Here is a 25,389-nt window from a genome sequence, read left to right on the forward strand (position 1 = left end):
ATGGAGGCTACACAATACACTACTTAATAACAAAGTGATCACTGAAGAAATCAAAGGGGAAATCAAAAAATACCTACAAAACAAATGACAATGGAGACACGACGACCGAAAACCTATGGGATGCAGCAAAAGCAGTGGTAAGAGGGAAGTTTATAGCAATACAAGCCTACATCAAGAAACAGGAAACATCTCGAATAAACAACCTAACCTTGCACCTAAAGCAATTAGAGAAAGAAGAGCAAAAAAACTCCAAAGCTAGCCGAAGGAAAGAAAGCATAAAGAGCAGATCAGAAATAAATGAAAAAGAAATGAAGGAAACAATAGCAAAAATCAATGAAACTAAAAGCTGGTTCTTCGAGAAGATAAACAAAATTGATAAACCATTAGCCAGACTCATCAAGAGAAAAAGGGAGAAGACTCAAATCAATAGAATTAGAAATGAAAAAGGAGAAGTAACCACTGACACTGCAGAAATACAAACGATCATGAGAGATTACTACAAGCAACTCTATGCCAATAAAATGGACAACCTGGAAGAAATGGACAGATTCTTAGAAATGCACAACCTACCGAGACTGAACCAGGAAGAAATAGAAAATATGAACAGACCAATCACAAGCACTGAAATTGAAACTGTGATTAAAAATCTTCCAACAAACAAAAGCCCAGGACCAGATGGCTTCACAGGCGAATTCTATCAAACATTTAGAGAAGAGGTAACACCTATCCTTCTCAAACTCTTCCACAATACTGCAGAGGGAGGAACACTCCCCAACTCATTCTACGAGGCCACCATCACTCTGATACCAAAACCAGACAAAGATGTCACAAAGAAAGAAAACTACAGGCCAATATCACTGATGAACATAGATGTAAAAATCCTCAACAAAATACTAGCAAACAGAATCCAACAGCACATTAAAAGGATCATACACCATGATCAAGTGGGGTTTATCCCAGAAATGCAAGGATTCTTCAGTATACGCAAATCAATCAACGTGATACATCATATTAACAAATTGAAGGAGAAAAACCATATGATCATCTCAGTAGATGCAGAGAAAGCATTCGACAAGATTCAATACCCATTTATGATAAAAGCCCTGCAGAAAGTAGGCATAGAGGGAACTTTCCTCAACATAATAAAGGCCATATATGACAAACCCACAGCCAACATTGTCCTCAATGGTGAAAAACTGAAACCATTTCCACTAAGATCAGGAACAAGACAAGGTTGCCCACTCTCACCACTATTATTCAACATAGTTTTGGAAGTGTTAGCCACAGCAATCAGAGAAGACAAAGAAATAAAAGGAATCCAAATCGGAAAAGAAGAAGTAAAGCTGTCACTGTTTGCAGATGACATGATACTATACATAGAGAATCCTAAAACTGCTACCAGAAAACTACTAGAGCTAATTAATGAATTTGGTAAAGTAGCAGGATACAAAATTAATGCACAGAAGTCCCTTGCATTCCTATATACTAATGATGAAAAATCTGAAAGTGAAATTAAGAAAACACTCCCGTTTACCATTGCAACAAAAAGAATAAAATATCTAGGAATAAACCTACCTAAGGAGACAAAAGACCTGTATGCAGAAAATTATAGGACACTGATGAAAGAAATTAAAGATGATACAAGTAGATGGAGAGATATACCATGTTCTTGGATTGGAAGAATCAACATTGTGAAAATGACTCTACTACCCAAAGCAATCTACAGATTCAATGCAATCCCTATCAAACTACCACTGGCATTTTTCACAGAACTAGAACAAAAAATTTCACAATTTGTATGGAGACACAAAAGACCCCGAATAGCAAAAGCAATCTTGAGAACGAAAAATGGAGCTGGAGGAATCAGGCTCCCTGACTTCAGACTATATTACAAAGCTACAGTAATCAAGACAGTTTGGTACTGGCACAAAAACAGAAATATAGATCAATGGAACAGGATAGAAAGCCCAGAGATAAACCCACGCACATATGGTCACCTTATCTTTGATAAAGGAGGCAAGCATATACAGTGGAGAAAAGACAGCCTCTTCAATAAGTAGTGCTGGGAAAATTGGACAGCTAAATGTAAAAGTATGAAATTAGAACACTCCCTGACACCATACACAAAAATAAACTCAAAATGGATTAAAGACCTAAGTGTAAAGCCAGACACTATCAAACTCTTAGAGGAAAACATAGGCAGAACACTCTATGACATACATCACAGCAAGATCCTTTTTGACCCACCTCCTAGAGAAATGGAAATAAAAACACAAATAATCAAATGGGACCTAATGAAACTTAAAAGCTTTTGCACAGCAAAGGAAACCATAAATAAGACCAAAAGACAACCCTCAGAATGGGAGAAAATATTTGAAAATGAAGCAACTGACAAAGGATTAATCTCCAAGATTTACAAGCAGCTCATGCAGCTCAATAACAAAAAAACAAACAACCCAATCCAAAAATGGGCAGAAGACCTAAATAGACATTTCTCCAAAGAAGATATACAGATGGCCAACAGACACATGAAAGAATGCTCAACATCATTAATCATTAGAGAAATGCAAATCAAAACTACAATGAGGTATCATCTCACACCAGTCAGAATGGCCATCATCAAAAAATCTAGAAACAATAAATGCTGGAGAGGGTGTGGAGAAAAGGGAACCCTCTTGCACTGTTGGTGGGAATGTAAATTGATACAGCCACTATGGAGAACAGTATGGAGGTTCCTTAAAAAACTAAAAATAGAACTACCATACAACCCAGCAATCCCACTACTGGGCATATACCCTGAGAAAACCATAATTCAAAAAAGTCATGTACCAAAATATTCATTGCAGCTCTATTTACAATAACCAGGACATGGAAGCAACCTAAGTGTCCATCATCAGATGAATGGATAAAGAAGATGTGGCACATATATACAATGGAATATTACTCAGCCATAAAAAGAAATGAAATGGAGGTATTTGTAATGAGGTGGATGGAGTTAGAGTCTGTCATACAGAGTGAAGTAAGTCAGAAAGAGAAAAACAAATACAGTATGCTAACACATATATATGGAATCTAAGGGAAAAAAAAAGGTCATGAAGAACCTAGTGGCAAGATGGGAATAAAGATACAGACCTACTAACGAATGGACTTGAGGATATGGGGAGGGGGAGGGGTGAGATGTGACAGGGTGAGAGAGTGTCATGGACATATATACACTACCAAATGTAAAATAGATAGCTAGTGGGAAGCAGGCACATAGCACAGGGAGATCAGCTCGGTGCTTTGTGACCGCCTGGGGGGGTGGGATGGGGAGGGTGGGAGGGAGGGAGATGCAGGAGGGAGGAGATATGGGAACGTGTGTATATGTGTAGCTGATTCACTTTGTTATAAAGCAGAAACTAACACACCATTGTAAAGCAATTATACTTCAATAAAGTTGTTTAAAAAAAAAAAATGTGTGATTTTCCCTCAAGAATAATTACAACTAGTTATATGCCATGATCAAGTATTATCACAAAATTTCATATTTGTAATGATTTCTTCTAATTCATAGTTTTACTTTCTTATCTGTTTCAGATGGTCTATAACTATATAATTTCTTTCCTCTCCATTCATTAATATACTTCTAGATTGACAACTCACACTCAAATATAATGAAATAACAGTAGCTGGGAGGGTGATGTCTGCTGCCGCAGCACATGAGCATGCCTGTGAGCGGCACACATGCCGAGCGCCTGGGTGTCTATTCCGTCCTAGTAATTATCCCCACGTCACCTGTCTCCAGGCCCATCTGTGACTATTCACAACTCTGTCAAAGACGGCTTGGTTTTCACTGTTACAAAAACAAACAAAAAAAACCCTCACCTTGGAAAATATTTTTATTTTTTCATGGTCTATAGTTCTTACGTTATTATCAAAAGCCTATGTGAGTATTATCTTGGTCCAAAAAAAAGTTGTAGCTACGATGTGTACCTATGAAAATCTAGAATTCCCACATGACCTAATAAGAATCTAAGCACGGTTGTTTAAATATTCCTATCCTGACCTGAGAGGGCAGGGAGCGCAGCTGTGGGGACCAAGCAGCGGGGGGCGAGCCCAGAGACCCCGGCCCTGGGAGCCTTCACACAGCCTCTGCGCAGATACTGCTGTGAGCAGGCGCTGGCTGACCTGGCTGGATCTGCGCGTGATGGGCAGGGGCTGAGTGCGCCCTCGGGAGGTGTGGGTCCCGCACATCCACCTGTGTGGAGCACACAGCAGCTGGGATCCTTGGCACCGCTGGTTTCTCCACGCTGTGCCAGGGATTGGAGGATGTAGCCGGCTCTCCAGAAAGCCCCAGTCGGCTGTGTGTCCAAGAAGGTCTCCTACACCTCCGTCTCCTTTCAGAGCCACTTCTGAGGCTGCTTGAGAAAAATGATGTGACAGTTCCTATCAAACAGGATATTGGGGAAAAATAACATCCGGAAAGAAGGTGGCCGTTTTTGCGAAATCGACATTCTCAAACTCCAGAAGGGCAGCCAAGACCCTAATTTACCCGAAAGCTGCCAATAGTAAGAAAGGAAAGAAATTTAAACCGAGGGGCGTCTTGTCTCCCGATATGATCAGTCCTCCCCTTGGAGACTTCTGCCACACCATTCACATGGTCAAGGATGGCCAGCACGATGTCTTTGGAGACATTTCCTTTCTTCAGGGGAACTCTGATCTTCTACCTGGAAACCAGGAGAAAGCACGCATGGGCCAGTTCCCTGGCTGTATGGAGTTCAGGGTCAGCAGCACCACCGACTTCATGTTCACAGAAACGCTCACCCTGGTGCTCAAAAACACCATCTCCCTCCCGACGATTGGAGGGTCCCAAGCACTCATGTTGCCCTTACTGTCAACGGTGACATTCAATTCAAAACAGGAGTCCTTTGGTCCGGGAAAGCTGCCCTGGCTTAGCTGTGAGCGGGTCATGGAGGAGAACAGTATGGCCTATCGGGGGGACGTTTCATGGGGGCTCTGGTGGGTCCGCATCCCAATCCCGCCACTCCTCCAGCCTCTCCAAACTGTACCCCTACTGGGCAGCCAAGAATATGTTTGACCATCCCGCCTGGTGGAAGCTCGTCAAGGAAAAGACTAAAAATCAGAGGAGTCCGTCTCTGATCTCACTGGGTTCCCTCCTCTTCCTGCAGCTCGATCTTGCACCTTCATTTCTGGATGCAGTGCTGAAGGTCATGGATAAAAATAAGTTAACAGTACACCTCTGGCTCTTTTCCTTTGGGGTAAAAGCTTTCAAAAAAACAAAACAAAACTAACCACAGTCAAAGAGAAAGATTCACTGACTATATTTGCCATTACATGATGGGTTTTCTAGAATAACATTCCAACAAAATATTTTGTACCTGTTACGCCCTGTTTGCAAAAACATTTAAAAAAGAAAAAACAACTGTCCTGACAAAGAGAGGAAGAGAGTCAGAACCCATTTTTGGCAGGCATTGCTGATGTACAGCTCACATTTTTTTGTTTCCAGACAGGTCAGAAATCTGGCTTGGGCAGGATTGGCACTATCTAGCTATGAAGGGCTGTGTCAGTCACATTAAGGACCTTTACAGTACTTCGGCATTTTCTGAGCAAGAGGAAGTCAAAATTTGTTTAACACCTAAGCCTTTTTTCTATATTATATAGAATTATATTATATTATATATATATATAATTAATATAATTATATTATATTATATTATGTTTCTATTTTTCTATATTATATTGTTTGAGTTCACCATAGCAAATTCTCCATTGTTAAAACTTTTCTCTGTTTTCACATTTGAACTTGATGGGTTTCAGAGATTTGCTTGTAGCTCTTATATATCCCTATATATTATATCTATATCCCGAAATTTTGACTGTCAGCAACACGTTGGTAAGACACAAGCAAAGTATCACTGTAAGTTATTTTAAAGTTAAAATATATTTTTATGTGCCTTTGGCTTTTTATTGAAGAGTCTACATTTTAGAGATACTACATCAAATGTGGTCATTTGACACTTTCCATTGGCGTTCCATTGTAAGCTGTGTAGGTTTGGAAAAGTGTCTTCATACTTAGCTTTATTTTTTTTTTCTTCAGCTGTTATCACACTTTTCACAGCAGCCGTTAAGTGGACTGTAAAGTGTAAAGGCACAGGTTACTCACAATGCTTCTGCAGAGACTGTGGGCTACACCACATGTTATTTGGAAATATGGATATTTTACGACAGTACATGCTTGCATTACATAGGTACTTTATACAACACAATAGAGTAAATGTTAAATTAATCAGTCAATAAATAAATATCATACTCTGAGAGAACTCAGTATGTGTGAGAAAAGAGAATATTTGTTAGAATTTGAGAACTGATCAAGTTTTTTGTTTAATTTTTTATTTGTTTGGAAGGGGTTATGTTTTTACTTTTAAAGATATTAATTGGAGTATCAGAAAACATAAACATAATATTGAATCCTGTGCTAGTCCTGCTCTGATAGGTGACACTTAATATAAATTTTATTCTTAGAGGCTTTAACCTATCTCTCTAAGGGATGAAAGGGGGTGGGTTAGGTATAACTGATTTACTTGGAGAAGCAATATAGGGAGGATTGGAGAAGAGAAGTTAGATTTGCAGCTAAAGTATGTAAACAATAAACTCCTATTTATATAACAATGTTAAAGGAATTTATGATCAACTGTAAGTCAGCTTTTCTCATGATGTCAACAAAACAGAGTCCTTAGTGTCTGTTTGGATGCCTTAAATGATGGGAAAATGACTGGTCACATTTCAGAAAAAGTTAATAATTTGAGAGTCTTCCATGTGTTGAGGTGAACCTGCCTCCCCATCAATTACACCCTGAACTCAGTTGAAATTGGAAGTGGAGGAGGATGTCCTTCCTTCAACAGAATGGCTGCTAAAATGAGCTTGATGAAACTTTGGCAAGGTGTGACATGGGTCAAAGCATGAAATTACCTGGATAGAGATCTTAATTATTATTATTCCAACCTACACCATCTCTATGAAGACCCAGTAACTCCTTCTGAATATTCTCAGATCCAACATAAGTCTTTTTTTTTTATTTAATTACTTTGCTTTGGCAGGAGTACATAGAAAGCAAAACCTGAGGCAGATTCCTCCCTTTGACCTTACTAATACAAATTTTACAATTTGTATGGAAACACTAAAGGTCTTGAATAACCAAAGCAATCTTGAGAAAGAAAAATGGAGCTGGAGGAATCAGGCTCCCTGACTTCAGACTATACTACAAAGCTACAGTAATCAAAACTGTATGGTACTGGCACCAAAACAGAAATATAGATCAACGGAACATGATAGAAAGTCCAGAGATAAACCCACTCACCTATGGTCACCTAATCTATGACAAAGGAGGCAAGGATATACAATGGAGAAAAGACAGTCTCTTCAATAAGTGGTGTTGGGAAAACTGGACAGCTACATGTAAACAAATGAATTAGAACACTCCCTAATACCATACAAAAAAATAAACTCAAAATGGATTAAAGACCTAAATGTAAAGCCAGAAACTATAAAACTCTTAGAGGAAAACATAGGCAGAACACTCTTTGACATAAATCGCAGCAATATCTTTTTTGATCCACCTCCTAGAATAGCGAAAATAAAAACAAAAATAAACAAATGGGACCTAATTGAACTTAAAAACTTTTGCACAACAAAGGAAACCATAAACAAAATGAAAAGACAACCTTCAGAATGGGAAAATATTTGCAAATGAAGCAACCAACAAGGGATTAATCTCCAAAATATACAAACAGCTCATGCAGCTCAATTAAAAAAAAAAAAAACCAACAACCCAATCAAAAAATGGGCAGAAGATCTAAATAGACATTTCTCCAAAGAAGACATACAGATGGCTAAAACATACATGAAAAGACACTCAACATCACGAATAATTAGAGAAATGCAAATCAAAACTACAATGAGGTATCGCCTCACACCTGTCAGATTGGCCACCATCAAAAAATCTACAAACAATAAATGTTAGAGAGGGTGTGGAGAAAAGGGGACCCTCCTACACCGTTGGTGGGAATGTAAATTGGTGCAGCCACTATGGAGAACAGTATGGAGGTTCCTTAAAAAACTAGAAATAGAGCTACCATATGATCCAGCAATCCCACTCCTGGGCATATATCTGTAGAAAACCATAATTCAAAAAGATACATGCACCCCAGTGTTCACTGCAGCACTATTTACAATAGCTTGGACATGGAAGCAACCTAAATGTCCATCAACAGAGGAATGGATAAAGAAGATATGGTACAGATATACAATTGAATATTACTCACCCATAAAAAAGAATGAAATAATGCCATTTGCAGAAACATGGATGGACCTAGAGATTGTCATACTGAGTGAAGTAAGTCAGACAGAGAAAGACAAATATCATATGATATCACTTATATGTGGAATCTGTAAAAAGGGTACAATGAACTTATCTACAAAACAGAAATAGAGTCACAGACGTAGAAAACAAACTTATGGTTACCAGGGGGTAGGGTGGGGGGGGAAGGGATAAATTGGGATTGACATATACACGCTACTATATATAAAACAGATAACTAATAAGGACCTACTGTATAGCACAGGGAACTCTACCCAATACTCTGTAATGGCCTATACAGAAAAAGAATATAAAAAAGATTGGATATATGTATATGTATAACTAATTCACTTTGCTGTACACCTGCAACTAACACAACATTGTAAATCAACTATGCTCCAATAAAAATTAAAAAAAAAAAACTTTCCAAAACCTGTATATATTCTTCTTTTTTTTTCTTTTGGCTGCACCCTGCACAGCATGCAGGATCTTAGTTCTGCAACCACAGATAGAACCCATGCCCCCGGCAGTGGAAACGTGGGGTCCTAACCACTGGACCACCAGGAAATTCCTTATACTCTAATTTTTAAACCAAAAATTCAGTGATTATGTTCTCTTTTTAAAAGTACATTCTAAACACAGGCCTCAGTTTAAAGGATTTTTTTTCTCTTAGTGAGTGCCATCTACTGGTATAGTATTGTAAGTACAACTAAGTAAACTAGAATTGGGTCACAATTATTTTGCTGTTATCTCAATTATTATATACACATAAATGTTCCTGAAAATTATAGTATTTTAATTTTAAATGTTAATAGTAGTAATATGGGTTTAAAATACAATTATCTAAGAGAAAATAGTAATTGACTATTAATAGACTGTCCTGGCTGCTGTTTCAGATATTTATATTCTTTGTATGTCTACAGTACTCAGAGAAAAGTAAATAATAAAGCTTTGAAGAAATTATATTAAAAGTAAAATATATTTCTATCTTTTTTGAATTCTCTTTTGAGATATTAATGTGAGATATTAATTAATTTATTCATTCAAAATTTTTTGTTGAGAACTTACCAAGTACCAGGCACTGTGTCTGGGAATAAAAAAACACTCATATACCTACCCTACAGGTATTATACCTGATTGAAATGTGTGGCTTTTTTGGTTTGTTATGTTTTATGCATTTCAGTCCCATGTTTTTTTCAGTCTTTATCTTAGTTAGATAATAATAGATAACTACTGTAGCCTCAAATAATAGACATTCAAATATATGATAATGCAATGTCTACCTTATATCATCTCAGTAAATATCTTGTACTTGCAAAAGATTTTTTTTTCCATAATATAACCCTTCACCACATTCCTAAAAAGTAGTTGGTACTTTGCCTAGAGATTTTAGAGCCAGGAGCTTAGAGTTAATAAGTATACAATATATGAGGCAGAGATGGAGGGGAATTGATCTCTTAAGTGGAAATTATATTCCATTAGTTATCTTTCTCATTAAAATACTGGAAATTAGGAAAAAACAATGCTGGAAAGGCTGTGCACTTTGAACAGGCTTTCTAATATAAGAAAACATGCTTTTACTGTTCCCTTCTTTCAACCTCTCTGCTGTCTCCTCCTGAGCCTCAGGATAAAAAGCTAAATATCTGAGTACAGGACACAACCCTTTTGTGTTTGAGATCTTTTTTATTTTAGTGGCTTTATCTCCACCACTCTCCTTACTCTAACTCTGTAAACCAACCATAGTAAAATGATTGCAGATATACGTGTTAGCATACGGTATTTGTTTTTCTTTCTGACTTATAAAGCGGAAACTAAGACACCATTGTAAAGCAATTATACTCCGACACAGATGTTAAAAAAAAAATGTTTGCATATCTAAAATTACACCATGTTCTTACTCCTTAATCTTCTACATTCTATTTTCTACCCTACTTTACCAAACTAAACTTCTCCTTGTCATTCAGACCACTTATGTGGAATTGTATCTTGTCCATTATCCCCACCATAGCCATCCCAAGCCTGGGTTTGTACCTGTTCTGTGTTTTCCCACAGACTCTGTGTAAACTCCTATAATAACACGTATTCCTTCTCCCCTGCTCTGTACCTCTAAGACACCTCCCCACCCACCCCACCCCGCCTTCTCTGATTTGCTAGAAACTCAGCATTTGCTTATATATCATTTTAACCTGCTTGTTTAGCCTAATTTCTGACATAGTCTATGCACTCAAAACTTATTTGTTGCATGAATGAACGGCATATGAGACTTAATGTTCACTTGAAACAATTATTTTGAATTTTATTTACTTTTGTTTTCAGAGTTCGTTATCTAGCCAAGGAAAATATAACCCAGGACTCTGAGACCCACACAGTCTCTTTTCTACAGCCCAATGGTGCCATCTTTGAACCCTCACTATCAGTTGGAACCGAGAGTGACACTTTCACTGTTCTCAATCTGGCTGTGGCAGTGAGTAGACAAACAGCGAAATTACTGGTTTTGAAATACTCTAGTATCCTCTGTAATTAATCTCATGATTAGAACTATCATTAGCTATTATTTGTTTTGTCATTTTTACGAAAATGTGTTCTTATGGCATTATTTTGAATTATGGCCCTTTGGGAAGATGACAAAATCATGTAATAATCAACTGAATTAGAAGACCACTTAAAGTGTATCATTTTAAAAAAGTAGGATATAACTTTGAAGTCTTCTTCCTGTGGCTCACACCGAGACAGAGAAAAGTAATCATTCAGAGATGAAGAAACATTACACTTTTAGTCCTGGAAAGATTTTGCAGTAATTTTAAAGAGACAGTTGAAAGTTGTTTTATTAAACTTAATTGTACTATTTATCCATTTCTTCTTAAAAATCTAATACGGCTATTGGTGTCTGAAACAGTGATTTTTTTTTTTTTTTTTTATAGGCTGTGCCCCATCTCTATCCAAGCGCATTTGTTCAAACAATAGTCAATATCTTTATCAAAAAATCAAACTCTTCTATGTTTCAAAAGAGAACTTTGAAAGAACTATTATGGGGCTATAAGGACCCATTCTTGAGCTTGATTCCATACCCTATTACCACTACAGTTGGTGTGTTTTACCCTGTGAGTACCAAATATGAATGTCAATATTGTTTAACTTTAATTGGATAAATATAATGACATTGGTAATTCACAATTTTATCATTTAATGTGTTAACCCTATTTCTGATCTGGGAATACATATTCTAAGTTTTTTAAGTCTCCATCTCACATGGATTTAGCTTTCCTGGTTGGGAAAACTTACTTATCTGCATTTAACAATTAAAATTTTTTTAACAATTTAATTTAAAATTAAGAAACTGACATTTAATCAAGTTTCCACTCTTTGATAAATATACAACTGTCTAAAATTAGATTGTAAGCTGCAGCGTAAGGCTTTGAACACTGTTTTTGGTTTTGATTTCCTGTCTAAAAAAAATCAAGTTTAATGCCACATTTTTATTTATTTACGTTAAATATATTCATCATGTCATTCTTCCTTCTCTAGACAGCCTACAAGTTTGTTGTAATGAATATTTAAAACCTAGCCAAAATTGCACACAATGAGACTGATACACCAGCAATGTCATATTTTCATAGAATTAGTTGAAAAGAATTTCTCTAATCTACAAAAGTTATGAAATGGCAGTTTGGAGATTAAGAAAAATGTGAACTTGGTGATGTACTTAGTTATACCTTAATGTTTCAAGTTATAAATAGGATAATCTGACTAGTGAATTGAAATTTTGACCATGATTTCACTTGGCACTGTATGTGACGTTAGTTATATTCTCCAGTTCACTGTTGTTATTTTACTGTAGATGGTTTTTTAGGATTGCAAGGTTATATATCAATTAAGAAAGCATTAAGGGATAATAAATTCAGTTACTAGTATTTAACTAAATACTCTGATTTCTTTCCTTGGCTAATTCTGTTTTTAATTCTGTGTACCTAATCCTTAGTAACCACTTATTAGAAATAATAACGTTGAGAAAACTTCTAGAAATCTGTCACAGTTCTCATAGGTTTTGTTCACTATCCCCTCACCTCAATATAATAGGAGTAGTGATCAAAATGGCCTTTCTGGCTTAATTATGGCAAAGAGTGCTAGAGTTGGATCACATCAGCTTCTTATATTTGTTTTCTTCCTTTGCTCAGCATCTAGCACTTATTTCTAGGCACCTTTTATATTCTGTCTTTTTAAAATGTTAAAGACCAATAATTTTTAAACTTTATTGCATATATATTTCAAATCACATAAAATAATTATAAACAACCAGTGTTTGAGAAATGCAAAGGTGAGTTAATTACATATTTTATAACTTGGAAAATATGGCTTGTTCTAGAAGTAATTTTTTCTTGTATGCATCTTTTCAGTACCACAATACTGCAGATGGAGTTTATAAAGTTTTCAATGGAAAAGATGACATAAGCAAAGTTGCCATAATTGACACATATAAAGGCAAAAAGTAAGTATCCAGGCAAAGTGTGTATGTGTATGTGTGTGTGTGTCACTAGGATACTCTAAGTCAGGCAAAAAACTTATTTAACAACTGGTAAGGCACAGGCACCAACCTATGGAACAGACCTGCCTGTATCTCAGCCCTAGAAACTCCCGTTCTGCCAGGCGTTAACCCTTTAGTTGTGATGACTGGTCACACTAGTGCATAGGTGCTGAGTATCAGCCCCACTTGAGGGTTGACCTTTATGCACAGGGTCTCTTACGTAAAGAAATCTAAAGGGACTACTTCCGTCTCTGCTGCATAACCAGCACTATCAAGCACCCGTACAATTACATAACCACAAATGAAAAGGAAGAAAATCAACATATCAACTTGGTGTCTAGCAGGTTGAAAAGTATATATTACTGGGTGTTTTTTTGTTTTTTTTACTGAGCATGGAATATAAAAATTGCTCATTCCAGTAACGTGACTAAATGTGCCATGAGGTGGAAGCTCAATGTATCCATGCCAACGCTTTCATGACCTTCCCTTTCAAAATTTTCTTGAAATAATTTTCTATATTAATAACTCAGCTTTTTGAAACCTTTATCAATGCAAAAATGGAATTTGTATTTCAAGTTCTAAAATTGACGTATTAAACTTGAAGATAAAGAGCATGCCTCCTGTGAAATAGTAGTAAAATGAGATATGTTCACATAGCCATGATTTCCTACTTTTCCCTAGCTCCTTCCTGTTTATCCAGAGTATACCTAATTCATCATACGTCTAAAATAGGAAGAACCTCAATAAATATCAAGGGAGAAAATCTTTTCTCCTTAAAATTAAAATGAGTTTTAGATCAGTGATTTCCTGAGAAAGAATAAAGTAATCAAAATCAAGAGATGAAATATTTTGATTAAGTAACCCTTGCCTCACACTGAGTTCCTATCTAAAAATTGCTTAAAACAGTTAAACGCTCACTCGTGTAGTCCTTTTTCTTCCACAGAGTCCACAGTCACATATTTTTTATAGAAAAGTCCAATGGAGGAAAACAAACACTTCTAAATGCTCACTTCAGGGGAATCACATCTCTGTATTGAGGAAAATGAGCATTTCTTCTATTTCAGTATTACAGAGAGGTTTTGAGGAGAGTTTAAGATTATGACAAGGTTAATTTAACTGATCATGGCAAGACTGAGCATGATTAATCGCTTATTCTGTTTAAAAAAGAAACAATAGCTTGCCTTGACATCTTACTGGATGGTATGTTAGGAGTGTGAAAAACCCATTTTCCATCACCAAAAAGTGGCTGAGTGTGCAGAGAAACTATCACTACTGTTGTTTTTATTGCTTCCAGATATATCTATATTGAGTATATATATATATATATATATATCTTTTGTAGATGCCAGAGTATAAATTAATAAACTCTGTCCTACTTAAATGCCAGTTCATGCAAGAGTTAAAAGAGAAGGAAAAGTATAAATTATCTATGTTTCCAATCTCTATTGATCCAACATCTGCTTCTCTTTCTTTCCTCCTCCACACTCCCCTCTTCTCTCTCATACTGAGTTTACATCAGTTATCCATTTACTGTCTTCCTCCTATTCAGTTTGAATGCAACATACTATGAAATAATCCCATTGGGAAAAAAAAACTTTCCCCTAAAAGATCTAAGTGTCTGATAAATGTTTCTCAATTTTCTTTTTTGCAGAACTGTTTCTGTTCCATGTTGTTTCTAACTAACAACATTTGGCAGTTTTTATTTTATAATCTGATCACTTAATGGTTTCAGGCACTTCATTTAACTCAACAAAATGGAAACTTCAAACAAAACATGGATCAAATGATTTAGAACACTTCTTAAACTTAGCTTGTCACATCTAGTCTAATCAATATTTATTATTTTAGCAGAAGTACTGAATCATAATAGACAAAGTGATGTGAGAAAGGTGCCCTTGAAATAAGAATATCATTTTCTTTTTTTTTTTATTCCTAAGGCATCTCTCCTATTGGCCAAGTTATTGTGACATGATTAATGGTACAGGTAAGGGCATATGTTTTGTGGTAATAATCACAGTGAAACCAACTCCTTTCTCCCACAAATCCACCTCCATACCTACAATGTTCTGGGGGTTGAGCGTATGCATTTGCCTATCTTTGTATCCCTGCAACATAATTCAGAGTCTCTGTTCTTATGTAGGCTTAGTAAATGTCTCTCTAATGTGATGGAATTTCTCAAGATTAACCATCGAGGATGAGCCTTTACTGCATTTCTGGGGAAACGTTTGCTTTGTACAGACTTAATGAACTCCTTCCTGACCACAGAAGTAAAGGGTTAGAAAACCTTAGAACAGTGGTTACTGTTCACATCTTTTGTAAATACTATAAAGATAATAATTTAAAATTAAAAGAATTAAAATATCAGGATAATTACAAAAGGTAAGACATACCTCCAAAGATTTCAGGCTGAGTTAGAATCAGTGAACTTGTAAGCAGAGCCATCTATCTTGAAGAAGATGGTCAGAAAGAGAGAGAAAAGAACAACAGCAACAAAAACAAGGTTACATGTGTACTAACCATGAAAAATGTATGCAAAAATGAACGTTCGGAATTAGTTAGGAAGAAAGAACGTACTATGTACTTAGATTTAAGCGTGGTTAGATCCAGCTTATTATTCTTCTTGAAGTAAAGCAAAGTATATATATGCCTATTAGTTTAAGAATTAAGATTGTAAAAAGCAATGGGAATTGAATACCAGGAGGTGAACTCTCAGCTGCTAAAAAGCAGAAGCAGAGCATAATGCTTGCAAAGCTAGTTAGGCAATACTTCATAGGAAAGTAATATAATGAAAATGAAAAATGTTGAATACAAAGTTATGTAAAAGGTAGGGAATAAAAAGCAAACATGGGGAATGTTTACTTTACCAAAGGTATTACTGAGTTTTGCATGTTTATTTAATTTTTTAATACTCTCGTAGAAAAAACAGCAAAACCACTGTTGAGTTTGCCTTGTAGTGCTTTGAGTCATGGAATTGGGTGAAGAAATTCCTTTCTAAGTAGTTCATTTCTGCCAATAAATTGTCAAGTGTCCCAATACCACTAACTCTAGTAATTTCATAACCATAAACTTCATACTGTATCCTTAGATACAGAGAGAAATATATTGTGCTTCTCCTAAGTAGTAAAGGAGTCTTTATGGGTTTAAGAAAAAAAAAAAATAAACACTTTTGTCCAAAACTAAAAGGCAAAGAAGTTTTAAAAAACAAGGTAGAGGATTTATTAATGACAATAACATAACTACATGAGTATCAGGCATGAAGTTAAAAGTATCTAAGAAGAAAATAGATGTAAAACAAACTAGGAGCAGAGGTAGACTGAACAAGCCAGAGGACTCTGATGGCATCCCTGTGAGAGAGATTTTTGGTTATGGCACTAGGGAAAAGAGACTAATGAAATGGAAAAGGTTCCAAGGAGTGTTAACCATGATTTAGAAGTACTTCCTCTCCCTTCTTCAACAGACTTAAAGAGACAGAAAAGGAAAATACTGATTTACATTTGAATGCATTTAAAAAAGAGCCCTGCTAATATCAGCTATCTTATGATCACGACCCATGGTAATTGCTGGTGTCATTAAGACATAATCTTTGATGATATTTCAAATGATTTTTTTAAAGTTTTTCAATGTATTCTTTTCTTTTATGGCTAAGGTGTTGGGAAGGTAGTTGTAGGCAATGCCCATTTAGGGACCTATTTGGGGAGTTTAAGCTAATCTTTAATATCTCATTCTCTCAATGCCAGTTCACTGTGATCATCTGTTGTATTTCCCTTATCACAAGAGTATAAGTGAAATGTAATAAGATCACAAGGTTAGTGCAGTTACCAGAAAAAGAGTGTGGTATTCATAATTGAAGGATGGTTCTTACTGTTTTGAACAAACACATTCAGTGGTGGCTCATTTTGGTAATATTGATTTGTGGAGCAAATGGAGGAATTATCTAACTATTTCTTCTTATATCCAGTGTGTGCATGGATCATAACCATAGTAGAGATTCAATAAACTCAACAAATGCCCTTTTTAGTTTAATGTATATATTTTTCCAACCATTGTCAGGAAATTCTATTTAGTGAGAGAACTTCAATAAATGATTTAAAAAATATTAATCAGCCATTAGGGCAGATGAATGAATCACTATTAAAAGTAAGAAGAACATTTACCAAACAGGAGTTCTAAATGAACCTCATGGTAAGAAAAGTGCTACTCTACAGATACGGTGGGGATTTCAAAACACAAACACAATCACAGTTTTAACAACATGTGGTTTTGCCATTGTTTTTTTAAACTTTCATTTATTTTTAAGGAGTAGGAAAATTTAACATGAATGGATACCAGTGAATGTGTATAGTATATAGACTTGTTGAATACAGTAGCTACTAGCCATGTGTCACAATTAAGCACTTGAAATGTGGCTAGTAAAAATTGAAATAGGCTGTAAGTACACACTGGATCTTGAGATTTGTTAGTTTTTATATTGATTACATGTTAAAATGATATTTTGGATATGGTGGGTTAGATAAAATATACCTGATACTTATTTTATTTTTAAAATGTGGCTACTGGAGAATTTTAATGTTATATATACAGTTTATATTCTATTTCTCTTAACTATGCTGGAATTGAGATTTCTAGATTTTCCTAGGACACATATTTCACCTAATCCCTTGCCACTCGCTTGATTTTTAAACAGATGCAGCCTCATTTCCACCTTTCATTGAGAAGACCCGGGTATTGCAATTCTTTTCCTCTGACGTTTGCAGGTAAGACAAAGAAACTGATATATTTCTATATATCAGAACTCTTTCTCCAAGTGAAAAAACATAGGCATAGAAGATGATACTTGATAATCATATTATTTGAGAAAAATAAAAAACATTTAGGCAAGCTTTTCTTGATGTATTAAGAATAAATAAATATGGAATTCATAATATGTTTATTAAGTCTTTAAAAAATTGAAGGTTGTAGAAGGATACTTTGCATAATGAAAATCATTTTCTCCTTTTTCATTTCTAAGCAAGAACATTTCTTTTCTTTTACTAAACTAGTAAAACGGTGGGGCGTGGCTCCACCTGAGCAACCTCATTCTCAGTGTGCTCACAGAGTCCTCACAGACGTCAATGGACAGATGACAGAATATCAATAAGGCAACAGAGATCTTCAATGACACAATAGAACAGTTAGACTTAATTGATATTTTCAGAACATTACGCCCCAAATAACCAGATTACACATTCTTTTCAAGTGCACATGGAATATTCTCCAGGGTAGACCACATACTAAGACACAAAATAAGCCTCAACAAATTTAAGAGGTTAGAAATTATTTCAGACATCTTTTCTGACCACAATGGCATGAAACTAGAAATCAACCACAGAAAGAGAAATGAGAAAATAATGATTACATGGAGACTAAACAACATGCTACTAAAAAACCAATGGGTCAACAATGAAATCAAAGAGGAAATTAAAAATACCTTGAGACAAATGACAATGAAAATACAACCATATAAAATCTATGGGACGCAGCAAATGCAGTCATAAGAGGGAAGTTTATAGCAATATAGGTCTTCCTCAGAAAACAAGAGAAATCTCAAATAAACTAACTTAACACCTATAAGAATTAGAAAAAGAAGAAGAAACAAAGCCTAAAATGCACAGAAGGAAGGAAATAATAAAGATCAGAGAGGAAATAAATACCATAGATATTAAAAAAATAATAGAAAAAAATAAAACCAAGAGCTGGTGTTTTGAATGGATAAACAAAAGGGACAAAATTCTGCCCAAGCTCACCAAGAAGAAAAAAGAGAGGACTCAAATAAACAAAAGAAGAAAGGTACAAGGAGAAATAACAACTGACACCACAAAAATACAAAAAATCATAAGAGAACACTGTGAACAATTAAATGCCAACAAATTGGACAACTGAGAAGAAATGGACAAGTTTCTAGGAATATACAGCCCACCAAAACTGAATCAAGAAGAAATAGATAATTTGAACAGAGTGATCACTAGAAGTGAAATAGAATTCGTAATAAAACAAACAAGCAAACAAACAAAAAACCTCCCTGCAAACAAAAGTCTAGGACTGAATGTCTTCACTAGGGAATTCTGCTAAACATACAAAGAAGAACTTATACCGATCCTTCTCAAACTCTTCCAAACATTGAAGAGGAGGGAACACTCACAAAGTTATTCTATAAAGTCACCTCCACCCTGATAACAAAACCAGACAAAGACATTACCAAGAAAGAAATTACAGGCCAATATCTTTGATGAATATAGATGAAAAAATCCTCAACAATATCTTAGCAAACTGAATCCAACAATATATAAGAAGAATCATACACTATGATCAAGTTGGATTCATTCTGGGGTCACAAGGATAGTTCAACATATGCAAACAATCAATGACATACACCACATCAGCAAAGGAAAAGACAAAATGATTATCACAATAGATATGATTATCTCAATAGATACAGAAAAATCATTTGATAAAATTCAACATCAATTCGTGATAAAAATTCTCACCAAAGTGGATATACAGGGAACATATCTCACCATAATAAAAGCTATTTAATAGAAACCCACAGCCAACATAATACTCAAAAATGAGAAGCTGAAAGCCTTCCTGCTAAATTCTGGAACAAGACAAGAATGCTCACTGTCACCATTTCTATTCAACATAGTATTGGAAGTCCCCATCACAGCAATCAGACAAGAAAAAGAATCAAAGGTATCCAAATTGGAAGGGAAGAGGTAAAACTCTCATTATACGTAGATCACATGATACTCTATATAGAAAAACCCTAAAGACTCCACACAAAAGCAAGGTAGCAGGATACGAGATTAACATACAGAAATCTGTTGCATTTCTTTACACTAACAATGAAATATGAGAACAAGAAGGTAAAAAACCAATTCTTTCAAAATCGCATCCAAAAAGTGCTTAGGAATAAACCTGACCTAGGAGGTGAAAGACCTACACTGAGAACTATAAAACATTGATAATGGAAACTGAAGATGATTCAAATAAATGGCTATATCTCATGCACTTGGCTTGGAAGAATTAATGTAGTAAGTCCCCTACATACGAACGAGTTCCATTCCAAGAGCATGTTCGTAAGTCCAATTTGTTTCTAAGTCCAACAAAGTTAACCAAGGTACCCAACTAACACAATCGGCTATACAGGACTATACTGTAATAGGTTTATAATACTTTTCACACAAATAATATATAAAAAACAAAGACAAAAAATAAAGAAAACATTTTTAATCTTACAGTACAGTACAGTAGTACCAGTTACATCACCGCCTCTTTTACTCTTACTTCTGGACATCCTGGGCTTGAAATAAAGATACTATACTACTGTACTCTATACAGTAGTGTACAGTAAAGTACACAAAAGCACAACCACTTGTGGAGGATGCACACACGTGACAATGTATGCCAGACACGTGAACTAACTTACGTGATTGGACATATGAACGCATGTTCGCATCTGAAAGTTCACAACTTGAAGGTTTGTATGTAGGGGACTTATTGTATTGTAAAAATGGCCACACTACCCAAAGCAGTCTGCAGACTTAATGTGATCCCTAACAAATTACCCATGACATTTTTCACAGAAATAGAACAAATAATCATAAAATTTATATGGAAACACAAAAGACCCAGAATTGCCAAAGCAATTGTGAGGAAGAAGAACAAAGCTGGAGGCATAACCCTTCCAGACTTCAGAAAGTAACAGTAATCAAAACAGTGTGGTATTGGCAGAAAAACAGACATATGGATCAATGGAACAGAACAAGAGAGTCCAGAAAGAAGCCCACATATCTATGGACAATTCACCTTCAACAAAGGAGACAAGAATATACAATGGAGAAAAGAGTCTCTTCAGCAAGTGGTACTAAGAAAGCTGGACAGCTGCATGTAAATCAACGAAGTTAGAACACACCCACACAACATACACAAAAATAAATGCAAAATGGCTAAAAGACCTAAATATAAGACACAACACCATAAAACTGCTAGAAGAGGACCTAGGCAAAACATTCCCTGACATAAATCGTAGCAGTGGTTTCTAAGGTCAGTCTCCCAGGGCAATAGAAATAAAAGCAAAAATAAACAGATGGGACCTAATCAAACTTATAAGCTTCTGCACAGCAAAGGAAACCATAAACAAGCTGTAAAGAGAACATAAAGACTGGGAGAAATTATTCACAAACAATGTGACCCAAAAGGGCATAATTTCCAAGATATACAAACAGCTCGTACAGTTCAGTGTCAAAACAAACAAACAAACAACCCAATCAAAAAATGGGCAGAAGACCTAAATAGACATTTCTCCAGAGAAGACATACAGATGACGAACAGGCACGTGAAAAGATGCTCAACACTGCGAATTATCAGAGAAATGCAAATCAAAACTGCAGTGAGGTATCACCTCACACCCGCCAGGATGACCATCATCAAAACGTCTAAAAATAATAAATGCTGGATAGGGTGTGGAGAAAAGGGAACCCTCCTACACTGTTGGTGAGAATGTAAATTGGTGCAGCAATTATGGAAAACAGAATGGAGGTTCCTTAAAATATAAAACTATGGTTACCAGCAATCTCACTCCTAGACATATACCTGGAAAAGGCAAAAACTCTAATTAGAAAAGATATATGCACCCCAATGTTCATAGCAGCTCTATTTACAATAGCCAAGATGTGGAAGCAACCTAAGTGTCCATCAACAGATGAATGGATAAAGAAATCTGGTATATATACACAATGGAATATTACTCAGCCATAAAAAGAATGAAATAATGACATTTACAGCAACACGGATGAACCTACTGATTATCATAGTAAGTGAAGTAAGTCAGACAGAGAAAGACAAATAGTGTATGATATCACTTATAGGTGGAATCTAAAAAAATTGTATAAATAAACTTATTTACAAAACAGATTCATAGACACAGAAAACAAACTTATAGTTACCAAAGGGGAAAGTGGGAGAGGGATAAATTAGGAGTTTGGGATTAACATATACACACTACTATATAAACAAGGTCCTAGTTTATAGCACAGGGGACTATATTCAATATCTTGTAATAACCTATAATGAAAAAGAATCTGAAAAAGAATATATATGCATATATTTGAATCATTTTGCTGTACACCAGAAACTAACAGAACACTGTAAATCAACTATAATTTTTTAAAAATGTCCAAGATGGTGATACCACAGTCACAGAACTATGTTCATGTGCTCTACTGACACTGCAGCATCTTTTCAAATTGATGGGGCCCAGTAGCTATCACACAAGAACTAGCACACTGGTATGCTTGCTTCCTAGCTCTGTTTCTAGACACTGTGTGGTGTGGGCAAGTAGTTAATATCTCTGAATCTTTTCTTATCTATAAAATTGAAGAGAGCAGCATTTCTTCATACAGAATAAGCTGGGCATTAGAAATATTATGTATTGAGTTCCAGTACGCTGCTGAGGTTATGGTGGACACTTGGTAAATGATGGAGCATAGGAGACATATATCAAAACCCACATGCACACACCCTAGGAAGTGAGCAGCCCTTCCCTCCAGGATTAAGTGGTGGAAGATTGAAATTTTATTTTCTTCCATTTAAACTGGGCACAAATAGAGGACTTGAGGAGGTCATATAAATATTTAATCTATAAAGGAAACTAACTCTGAGAAATGTCCTCAGTATAAATACTCCATGGTAGTTCACAAGCAAAAATTATTCTCAGAAGCTTTTGAAAACAAAGGTAAGAAGAGCTCATACTCAGGTATTGAGTTCTGGTGTGTCTTAAAATATCACAAGAACATTTTTCCTAAGACATAAGCAAGAATTCTAACAAGATTATATCCAGTTTTTCTAATTTAAAGCAATAATATAAATTTAAAAATAAGAAAAACAGAATCTCCATAATGAAGTTCAGTTTTCCAGAATGAAGCTCTTTCTTGTCTGTGTTTAGATCATTCTATGCTGTGTTTGGAGCTGAAATTAATCTGAAAGGAATCCCTGTGTATAGATTTATCCTTCCATCCTTGGCTTTTGCATCTCCACTTCAAAATCCAGACAACCACTGTTTCTGCACAGAAAAAATTATCTCCAAAAATTGTACCTTATATGGTGTGCTAGATATTGGCAAATGCAAAGACGGTGAGTAAAAGGTCTTGATGTCACAATCCATGGCATAATATGCAGTTTTCTTTAAAATGTAAATTTCACCTAGGTTTCCTTTCCACCAGAAATTTAAAGTGAGAAAGTAAAAAGGGCAGAAAGTAAAGGTGATGATAGGATATTTTTGTTTGGATTTTTGTACCGCTTTCAACCTCCCTGTTGTTTCAGTGTTGCAAAACTTAGTTATTATTAGGTAAAACCCTACTGATATTTCCCTGTGCTACTTTGGAAAATGTCTCTTTAGGTCCTTTGCTCACTTTTTAATTGGGTTATTTACTTTCTTGAGTTGTGTGAATTCCTTGCATATTTTAGATTTTAATCACTTATGGGATATGTGTTTTGCAAATATTTTCTCCCATCCCATAGGTAGACTTTTCATTTTTTGATGGTTTTCTTTGCTGTGCAGAATCCCTGTGCTCCTTTTAGATTTAGGGTAAAATGAAAATAATTCTCAGAATACTCTGAGCATCCCAACTTACCCATCTGACGTTTTTCTAACTTTTTCTACCCTAGAAAATGGTAAATAAAAATAAATATATTTCAGAGTGTCTCTGAAAGAAGAACTGACTCAAACATGAAATTTGGAGTCTATCTTATTTTGCTCACCTTCTTCATATTGGAGTGGGTGAGAATAAAGAAAGAAAAGCCTCTTAAATTCTCAGTTCACAGACATATTACTTCCTAAAACATGAAGGTATGTGGTTGTAAATTTGTGTTCAGCAGCTAAGCTTTACATATTGAAAATAAACACCTAAGGGAATAACGACAGACATCAACTGAATGGTTAGTAGGATGACGCAGAAGCTTTTATTTTATTTTTGCTCTAAAGTGATTAGATGTAATAATTTTCTCTCACCCTCATTCCCCATTTCGCATTCAAAGCCAACTTTGCATTTCTTTTAACTTAAAAATCTTTATTTTCAAGGAAATCTTTTGAGTGCTATGCGTAATGAGGAAAATGATTTATCCCAATTGTCTCTTAAAACTTGTTTTCAGGAAAACCCGTGTACATTTCACTTCCTCATTTTCTACATGCAAGTCCTGAAATTACAGAACCTGTTGAAGGCTTAAGTCCAAATGAAGAGGAACATAGCACGTACTTAGATGTTGAACCTGTAAGCAAATACATTATTGATCTGATTGGGTTAGCATTTTTTAAATGAAAGAAAAATTAAGTTCTCGCCTGTCAATGACATTTATTGATGATATTTACTGCATCACAATCTTGACAAATTACTCAAAAATTTTTATTGAAGTATAGTTGATTTACGATGTTGTGTTAATTTCAGGTGTACAGCAAAGTGATTTAGTTATATTTATATATATATGTATTTTTTTCAGATTTTTTTTCCCTTATAGGTTATTACAAAATACTGAGTATAGTTCCCTGTGCTACATAGTAAGTCCTTGTTGGTTATCTATTTTATGTAGAGTAATGCGTATATAATTACCTACTTTTATTTCAAGGAAAGTAACACTGGTTTCTTCCTGTTGTTGCTTATGAAATGTTGAGGTAATTCTATTTTAGTTTTTCAGCGTATGGAACTTTATAATCCTTTTTAATTGTTCGTAGGTCAGGGATAGTAATGATGGGTATGATTCTAATTGGCTTAAAACAATTTGGTATAAATTACAATTTTACTGTCATTTTATACTTAACTGCAAGTATTGCTTATATGAAGGGACACTGTAGATCATGAGGGATGAAAAGAGATTTTATGGGTATATGCACATTTGAGGCAAGATCTATTATACTTAGCGTCAGGAAAAATCTATTAAATTTCCTATAGTGTAACAGTTTCAACTTTTAATTTATTTTAATATTCTCCTTTTCAAAAGTTAAACGACATGCCAGAATTTTAGTAGTCATGTTTAATTTTAAGTAATGATAGAAGTAGTATTATAATTATACTGATGACACATGGGTTCTGACTGAATATATATTTGACCATATATAATTTGAGATTTAAATTGACTATATGAGTTCTAAGTTTCACTGCTGTTGTTGATTCCCCAAAACCAGTTCAGATAAATATCACAAATTTAACTAAAACCTTGACAGTAGGTTGGGCAAAGAAATTGTGTGTGTGTGCATATATACACGTGTGTATAGGTCTGTATACACACATGCATATACACATAAAATGTAATTATGAAGTTATGTACATAATAGTTAATACGTCTAATTAATTATTTAATAAATTTCACAAGTTTCAAGTACTACAGTTTTACCTTAGGTTCTATATAACAGTAAAAATAAGTTTTGGATATTATAAATGAATTATTTAAAGGAAGTTGGTAATTATTTTAGTTTGTTCTC

The 25,389-nt window shown here is 35.1% G+C and overlaps 2 protein-coding genes and 1 pseudogene across 3 annotated transcripts in view; all 3 read left to right on the top strand.

The window, feature by feature from the left end:
- The window catches only part of LOC309632155 (platelet glycoprotein 4), a 200,930-nt gene that overhangs the window by 170,337 nt on the left and 5,204 nt on the right, over positions 1 to 25,389 (top strand). The window lies entirely within an intron of this gene.
- The window catches only part of LOC309632157 (platelet glycoprotein 4-like), a 61,275-nt gene that overhangs the window by 30,682 nt on the left and 5,204 nt on the right, over positions 1 to 25,389 (top strand). The window contains exons 4-10 of the mRNA XM_082399395.1: positions 10,673 to 10,820; positions 11,278 to 11,457; positions 12,751 to 12,842; positions 14,816 to 14,862; positions 17,563 to 17,632; positions 22,861 to 23,048; positions 24,066 to 24,184. Coding sequence (XP_082255521.1) covers positions 10,673 to 10,820; positions 11,278 to 11,457; positions 12,751 to 12,842; positions 14,816 to 14,862; positions 17,563 to 17,632; positions 22,861 to 23,048; positions 24,066 to 24,184 — 844 coding nt within the window. The remainder of the gene's footprint in view (positions 1 to 10,672; positions 10,821 to 11,277; positions 11,458 to 12,750; positions 12,843 to 14,815; positions 14,863 to 17,562; positions 17,633 to 22,860; positions 23,049 to 24,065; positions 24,185 to 25,389) is intronic.
- LOC309632638 (cdc42 effector protein 3 pseudogene) lies at positions 3,724 to 8,125 on the top strand (annotated as a pseudogene). The gene is made up of 2 exons: positions 3,724 to 3,755; positions 4,423 to 8,125. The product of its transcript is annotated as a cdc42 effector protein 3 pseudogene (transcript).

This window comes from Balaenoptera borealis (genome assembly GCF_965194805.1).
Source record: "Balaenoptera borealis genome assembly, chromosome: 7".
Taxonomy (NCBI): Eukaryota; Metazoa; Chordata; class Mammalia; order Artiodactyla; family Balaenopteridae; genus Balaenoptera; species Balaenoptera borealis.